At 29.2% G+C, this 8,047-nt stretch overlaps 1 protein-coding gene across 4 annotated transcripts; it reads left to right on the top strand.

The window, feature by feature from the left end:
• The first annotated feature begins 2,651 nt into the window (after window positions 1–2,651).
• On the top strand, window positions 2,652–7,356 carry LOC112710174 (uncharacterized). Of its 4 annotated transcripts, none has more exons than XR_011865313.1 (12): window positions 2,755–3,493; window positions 4,125–4,172; window positions 4,277–4,379; window positions 4,486–4,549; window positions 4,636–4,742; window positions 5,030–5,114; window positions 5,211–5,346; window positions 5,434–5,591; window positions 5,877–5,994; window positions 6,079–6,252; window positions 6,327–6,654; window positions 6,959–7,356. XR_011865313.1 is itself a non-coding variant. In XM_025762294.3 (11 exons), exons 1-11 carry the CDS (start codon window positions 2,828–2,830, stop codon window positions 6,995–6,997), a joined length of 1,698 nt encoding a protein of 565 aa, XP_025618079.1. In that variant the 5' UTR covers window positions 2,652–2,827; the 3' UTR covers window positions 6,998–7,356. The 4 variants fall into 4 exon arrangements, 1 of the variants encoding a protein (XP_025618079.1); XR_003811604.2 differs by having other exon boundaries at window positions 2,761–3,493; window positions 5,434–5,610; XM_025762294.3 differs by lacking the exon at window positions 6,327–6,654 and having other exon boundaries at window positions 2,652–3,493.
• Window positions 7,357–8,047: the final 691 nt, after the last annotated feature.

The following is an 8,047-nucleotide window of genomic DNA, read 5'->3' on the forward strand; positions in this document are numbered from 1 at the left end:
CATTGTTCCTTAAAGTTCTTTTGTTTCATTTATGTTTTATATATTTTAAAAATAACTCAAAATTATCAACGTTATCTTTAATTTTGTAAAAAGTTTATTAAATGTCTCATGTGATTCTGATATGATAATATAATCCTTGTAAACAAATTTTTAAAAGAAGTAAAAGGTTAAAATAAATAAATAAATTATAAAAGATAGAAGATATTATAATTTTTTTTTCTTCTCTATGTTCTTATATTGTTACTATGTCTTTGTAATAATAAGTTCATCTATACTAAATGGTGAGTTTTATGATATATTTGTTATGATGCCTAAATTATTTAACTTCTCTTTTAAAGTAAAAAATAAAATGTTTAAAATAAAAGTAAATCATATAAAATTTATTAAATATTATTTATTTACTTTTTTTAGTAACTTAAGTAGAAAGTGATAGACACTATAACATTTATTATACTAAATTGCATGAATATATCAAAAATACTATTTATACATTAAAATTATTCACTAAAATCAGCTATTAATATATTTGTATATAAATACATGTGTAGTTTAATTTATTTTCAATATGTATTTATATTTTAACATGTATTTTATACTGATGACTGATTTTAGTAGCTAATTTTAACGTACACGTAGCATAAGTATGAATATATATACATCCTTTTCTAATAGTGTTTTTTTATAAAATAAAAAAATGCTAACAATATTTTAAAAACACTATCTAATAATATCATAAATAAAAAAATTGTTAAAAATTCAAATTAAATATTAATATTTTAGATTTCTATGCATTGACTACAAAAAATTAAAACCTCTTTTATTTTGAAATTTAACTAATATGTATTTTAAGATTATATATTAGTATTATTTTAGAATATATTATATAAAACCTTTTTCAATTAATATATCTACATTCTTTTCTGGTGATAGTAAAAAAAAAATAATAAAAAAATATTAAATTTAATTTTGATATACTAATAATATAAAAATTTTATATAATGGTATAATTTTATGTGTTTTTTTATGATTATTCTTGTAATTAATATAAAATATAATATTTTTACTAATATAATATTATATCATATTATATATATATATATATATATATATATTAAAATTAAATTCAAAAGTATTAAGCAATAATGTTAAGGATTCATTTTAGTTCAATCTAGAAGAATTAAATTACTCTTGAAATTTTTATAATTATTCTCCACGTACAAGTTCTTTACATAATTAAATTCATATAAGTTATTTACATTTACACGTTTTCTATACGTTCTTCTCTTGACACTTCGTTTTCTTCTTTTTTTTTATCTTTTTTTTGGTTTTTTTTCTTTTATTATCGTCGTCACCAACACCACCACTTCCTCCTCCTCTTCTTGCCTTCTTTTTTTATTGGATTTTTTTTTCTTTTTTTTTTCCTTCTCCTCTATCATCTTCATCATAATAATCATCATCATTATAGCATCATCGTCTTCTTCTTATATATATCGTCGTTATCGTTATTGTCGTTATTGTTATCATTATCGTAAAAATTTTGCAATATTGATGATGTTGTCTTATCCAAAATTTTTGTCATAGAATTTTTGCCATAGAATTTTTTCAATTTGTGTAGTTGCTGTAAATTTTGGAATAAAACTAAGATATTTAAATGTATTGTTTAAGAATTTTCGATAAATTTGTACTGATAAATTATGCATAATTTAAAATTCTTCCTTTTTTTCTCACCATTTTTTGTTGTTTTTATTCACTTTTTTTTTGTTTTACTTTCTAACAAATATACATAGTATTGCAAAATCAATAGAAAGAGAAAGAAAAAAAGTGTAATAACAATAATAGCAATAAAAAGAATTAAAAAAATAAAACACACGAAAAAAAATGAATACGAAGAAAAAAACACAAAAAAAAAAAGAAGAGGAAAAGAAAAATGCGAAATACAAACATTAAAAAAACGTAATAATTTCACGAGTATATTATGAAAATGGATTTTATTGAATTAAAATTAATTTGTATAAATTTATATGTAAAAAAAAATTATATATCGCATTTTTCAAACTTTTGAGGCATAAATAAGACGGAATAAATGTCAAAAAGAAACATTAATATTTATCAACTTAAACAAATTTTTGTTCCGTTGACAATTAATTAAACAAACTAACCACATGTTAAACACTAAAAAGTAAAATAAAAAAATAATTTATAAAAATAAAAGACTTATTTAAATTATTTATTTAAAAAAAATTAAAAAATTAATAAAATTTATTATTTTTAATTAATAGTTAATTAATAATATTTAAAAATATAAACTAAAAATATATTATTAAATTATAAACTAAAAAGTTAAACCGATCATTAAAAATATTAGCCAAATACAATAACTTTTCTCATTTATTTATCCTAGTCTTTTTTTATTAACTATTTTTTATTCTTTTAAATAATATTCTTAGGACACTTTTAAGTTAAACCTCAAAATATTAAATTACTCTCAAAATTTTTGAGATATATAAACAGAAAATATATTATTAATACATTAGGTTTTGTTCCGTTTACACGATTACGTAAGCTAACACATCAGCTTTATCCTTTATAAAAATTAAAACTTATTCAAGCCATGTTTATTTATCCTACACATTCACAACAACCTTGCTAACGGTTTAACTAGATAATTCATTTGCCACCTGTTGAATGAAGTAACATTTTTTTACTGAGCTCACTGTGCATTGAACCTTCGCGGTTGCTTCTTCTTCTTATATAATTTGAAGTAGTCGCACATGCTCGCCAAGCAAAAGTAAGAAATACTCACCAAGTCACTATAAACTCAAAACCAATGGATACTACGCCGGCGAGGTTTAAGTGCAGCTACGGCGGCGAGATCAGGCACCACGACGACGAACACCACCGCTACCCCTACTATGCTGGCGGCATCCACAGGATGCTCCAAGTTCAAGGCGACATAAATTTTGCTGTTATGACCGCCGAGCTCTCCTTACTCTGCGGCGGCGCTGCCGTAACCTCCTTTAAGTACCTTATCCCCGGCGACGACCTCGACACCCTGGTCACCGTCTCCGATGACAGGGACTTCTGTTACCTTATGCGCGAATACGATCTGCACTACCGCGGTTCCGGTTCTCTCGACCCGATGAGGATCTTCCTCGACATCGTCGAACAAGGCGGCGGCGCTGTTGCTCCTCAGGCACCTGCCCCGCTGAGTGCCTCCGACGAGGATCGATGCGTGAACATGGAGCTGGAGGGTCAATTGGAGACGCAGTGGGGGCGCGTGGGAGGTCGCGTTTCGTTTTCTTTTCCCGGGCCGTTGACTCCTGCATCGGCCCTCATACTCTTCGCTCTGATTCTTCTTCTTTCGCTACCAATCGCATTCGTACTTCAAAATTATTTAGTTACGAATGCTGTTGCAGAGTTCAGGGACTTTGAACATCATCGTGACGGGATTATTCACTTTGAGAAGCACATGAATCAATTACCTGGAGCATTGGTACTCATCTAAAACTTTAGTGTTCTCCTTTAATTACTATTCCGTGATTTATTTTTTTTGTAGTTTTTTTTTTCAAATTTTTCATGCCTTTGACTGTGTGTTGGGGTTTTGGCGAGTGAGTTGTCAATTATAGAAAGTTTAATTTTGATACAATATGAAAAATTACTATTTTCTCTCCTGGATCCTCAATATTGGTTCTTGAATGGGAAGGGAGAGAGTATCAAGGTCCCTCCCCAATCATTTCGTATTTTAATTTCTGCTTTCATATTATTTCATCTTGAGAACTCATTGTTGTGTGCCATTTGTTGAGACCATTTACAATTCTTACCTAGGGTTGCATAGATCAGGGCTGAGCTCAAGTTTTTTTCAACACGTGTAATATTTGCCAGTTGCCACAACAACATTTGCTATTTGGTTGATTTATGAGGGCAATTTAATTTGGATTGACATTTTACTCGATATTAGCAATGCATGTTTTGATTGGCATGGACTATGAATGTTTCATAACGTGGAATCATTATTATAGCATTGCTAGATATTTGTTCTTAATCCTTAGAGATAGGACTTGCTGTGCAATTTCAATGCTTAGAAACTTGGCTTACATTTAACAGTATATGTTGCTTGTTTATAGGAGGTTCCCGCTAAGGATACCATTGAAATGGTGTTGCATGATAAAAAGGTAAGGTTCAATTGCAATGGTCATTATGTTTTTTGTTTTTGCACTTGAGTACTATATAAGACATTTTACTAACTTCAGTTTGTTATAAAAAAAACAAAATACAGGGTAGCAGAATACATGCTTCTCTCCCAAAGGCATTGGTCAAGAAGTTTTGTCCTGTTGCTAACATCATACAAAACGGCAATATAGATGACAAGGAACTCATTGGTAAGAATTTAATGAACCTTCCTTTATTGGTATTGAATTTTGCAACTTTAGGTAGATAAATATATGCCTTTCCACAGGTTTATACATGTTTGGTTTATCTTTTCAGATATATTTGTTGAGGTGGTTGGTAACAAGGGAAGACAAATTGTCTTTACTTTTGAGGATTTGGAGTAAGATTTATATTGTGTTGTTCCTTTCACTTTATTCCTAGTTTGAAAACTTATACATGGCCAATTGTTTTCTATACCAATTTCAGCAAAAATAGGGTGACCTGTATTTTGTTTGGAACACTAGTGGATCATATTCTTCCCCACCTTGATTCAATTGGTCCTGGACCACTCATTGTTGCTAAAAGTTTCTTAGGTAATGTTCTTCTTGATTGTATTCAGGTGGTTATTATGCAACTTTAATTTTCGTTCTGTTTTTGGATACAAATCTTTTCTAGATCCTATGTTAACGTGGGATGTTTGTCCACCAGGCTATTTTTTTTTTTTCAAAGAGACTAATCTTGTTTCGAGGATAGTGAGACCTGCTCTCTCAATTGGTAGAACATGGGTTCTCCCTGGAGCTATAGTGTGCTTATTCCACTGCATGAACACCCTTGTTATTCTACAACATCACTATCTTACTATAACTTCTATTTTTCTTAGACAAGGTGCATGTTCAGAGCAGTTACTATGCATCAAAGCTCCATGTGAACGTCTACATAAAGGAAGTTGTGGATTCCAAAAATAGGTCATTTTATTGTTTTGTTATGCTTTTATGTCAATTTTTTAGTTCATTGCTATCTATGTCCTTATTTTTTTTCCCTCTCTTTATCTGGATAAAAAGGTTGGGGAGTACTTGCCAGATTACTTCGCAGTATATAAGTCATCTCTCATCGCAACCTAGCTATTCTGTGAGTGATGAGATTAACGGCGCATTAGTAAGATTGAAGTCAATAGAGGAGCTTCTGAATTGTGCAAATGTATAGTAATTATAATTATGTATTCATAATGTGCTGTAATATGTTTAATTCTTTTTAATGCATTATGACTAATAGTTTGTATTACAGGAGGGTTCTTATTGGATTCTGGCTAGTATAGTGTGTTTGGATGTTGGAAAAGATGATTGGCTTTACAAGGAATGTACCCGATGCCCCCAGAAGCTAGAAGGTGCTGAACCATTTTATTGCAAGAGATGTGATCAAGTGGATTCCAATCCTCTTTTACGGTTGTATTCAATTTCTTATGTTGGTATCATATTTATTTTTTATTATCAATTTTGGAGTATACCCTATGAGAATTGTTAGAGGACTATAATAATTTATTGTTTTTAGCCATCATTTTTAGTTATCAATCTAATTCCTTTAGCTTAGTAATCCAACGATATACTTTAACCCACACTTTCAAACATTGATGGTTAATTGATGACCAAAAACAATAAATTCTGATGGCCCTCTAGTATTCCTCGTACACTACTTCTATAATAAGATTTTTTTCCCTTCCTCTTTTTTAGGTTTAGGCTTCAAGTTATAGTGTCTGATGGCACGGGAAGTATAACATTGGTTCTGTGGGATAGGGAAGCCATGCAAGTTGTTGGGAAGACAGCAACAGAGATAAAAGAAAACTCATTTGTGAGTCTTCAAAATTATTTTGTTGTCTTAGAAATCCATTCATGAGTTATGAAGTGTTTTATAATCTCTCTTACTTCTTTGCAGGATGATGGTGATGCAGACACTTATCCTAAAGCTCTTGATTCAGTGATAGATACAAAGCTTCTGATTAAGGTTGCTGTGTCATCAAGGAACATTAACGGTTATGATGATGTCTATAATGTTATGAGGATATCCGGTGATGAAGAATTGATTACAAAATTGGGCCATGATGCTGCTGTAAGTGAATTTTTTAGAGGACACAATGCATGTGTGAATCAATTTATTCATTGTCATGATTTTCATTTGTATAGGTAGCATCACAAGAATTGGAAATGCAGGGTGTTGATAATAATGTTAATTGTCAATAATTTATCCACAAAGTGACTGGTAGCAAGAAAGGATAGAGAATAGAAGACACTAATATTATTTCCAACTTCGGTAACAGACTAACAGTATACAAGTTAAACCAAGTGGGTCTCAACAAATGATCAAAGACACTCTTTGCTACTAATTAATCCTAACTAACTCATATATTCTTAATCTTAACTACTAACCTTACTCTCACTAATGGTAACTAATTCATATATACTAACGTGGTCCTAACATACTGTTGGCAATAATGACACAAGTTGGATCAAGGTAATCTATTCATTTGTTTACTTTCATTTGTTTTAAATAGCTTTTGATATTAGTTGCTATACCCGATTGCCCTAATTGATTCGATTTAATTTTGATTCACCAATATTATAAAATGTTTAATTATACCATTATTTAATTAATTGTATTTTTTTATATGACTTTTTAAATAGTGAGTGTTAAAAGTAGTTTTTGCTTTTGTAAGAATAAATGATTGAATATTGATGTTACATTTTTAGATTTACATTTAATAGTTTAATGCATAGAAATTAAATCGTAATTGATTTTATAAACTTGCTTCTTTCAGGATTCAGTTGATGATGAGTTTCATACAACTTCTAGTTAGAAGACTCCAGCAAAGTGTGCATCTTGAACTGGGCCCTAATAGTTAGCTGTCAAGAAACAAGGTGAAGAGACTGAAACTAAATAAAGACAAGTAATTCTATGTTATGAGTGATTAGTGTTGTTAGTATTACTCTTTGTTGTAGAATATTGGAGATATTATTTGTAATCTAGTTATTTCACTCATCAGTCGTACTGTGGTTAACTTCGCCTTTTGTTGTTGTATGTGTCTTTTAATTTGGTGATTTGGTCCAAGCTATCTTGGAAGACCAATATTGTAATAATGTCTATTCAGGTTGTGTTAACTTTTGTAGTATCTATCGGTGTGAACGCTTTTAATAATCCTATTGTTGAAGTTTAGAACTTGACCTCTTTTATTACATGATTACATCCATTTAATTACTATGGTTAACTTTATTTATATTTTATTATAAGTGTGATTACTCAAAGCAGCTTTCCAACCAGCTGTGAAAACGATTAGTCAAATATGTTGAAGTTGGACTCAATTCCAGGACACATATACCGACTTTGACATATATAGCTTAGTTTTGCAACGATTATTCTATAGGCAAATGACTGTGTAATAACATTGATTAATATTTTTAAAGTACAGGCATTAATTAACTCATGAAAAATTTTCAAACTTATCTGACTAATCGCTAATAATCATTGCTAATGTCACTTGGATTGATATTATAGCCAATCAGTGGAACATGACAAATTATTAATTTCCTTTTATTGATTAATGTGAAGTTAATTAAGATGGTAAAATTTTTTCTTTCCAATAAAAGGTTTTGAATTTTGATATGTCTATAAAAATTGTCAACAAAAAATTATTAGTATACTTTTATAAATTGAAATTAAATTTGGTACAAATGATATTTATAACAAGTAATTTTAATTGAATGATTAGATAGATAAACATTAATATTTAAAAATAAATAAATTTTGTCATTCAGATTTATTATTTTTAATATATGAGGAATTATTTTCAAAAAATAAGTAAGAATACATAATATATCTATCATCTATAACTAGTAACCTATCACTAATA

Source organism: Arachis hypogaea, chromosome 9 (genome assembly GCF_003086295.3).
Source record: "Arachis hypogaea cultivar Tifrunner chromosome 9, arahy.Tifrunner.gnm2.J5K5, whole genome shotgun sequence".
NCBI lineage: Eukaryota > Viridiplantae > Streptophyta > Magnoliopsida > Fabales > Fabaceae > Arachis > Arachis hypogaea.

Coding starts and splice junctions, on each gene's coding strand:
- LOC112710174 (XM_025762294.3), top strand. CDS start 2,828: ATGGATACTACGCCGGCGAGGTTTAAGTGCAGCTACGGCGGCGAGATC. Junction 4,550..4,635: donor TTTACTTTTGAGGATTTGGA/GTAAGATTTATA, acceptor TACCAATTTCAG/CAAAAATAGGGTGACCTGTA. Junction 5,995..6,078: donor AGATAAAAGAAAACTCATTT/GTGAGTCTTCAA, acceptor ACTTCTTTGCAG/GATGATGGTGATGCAGACAC.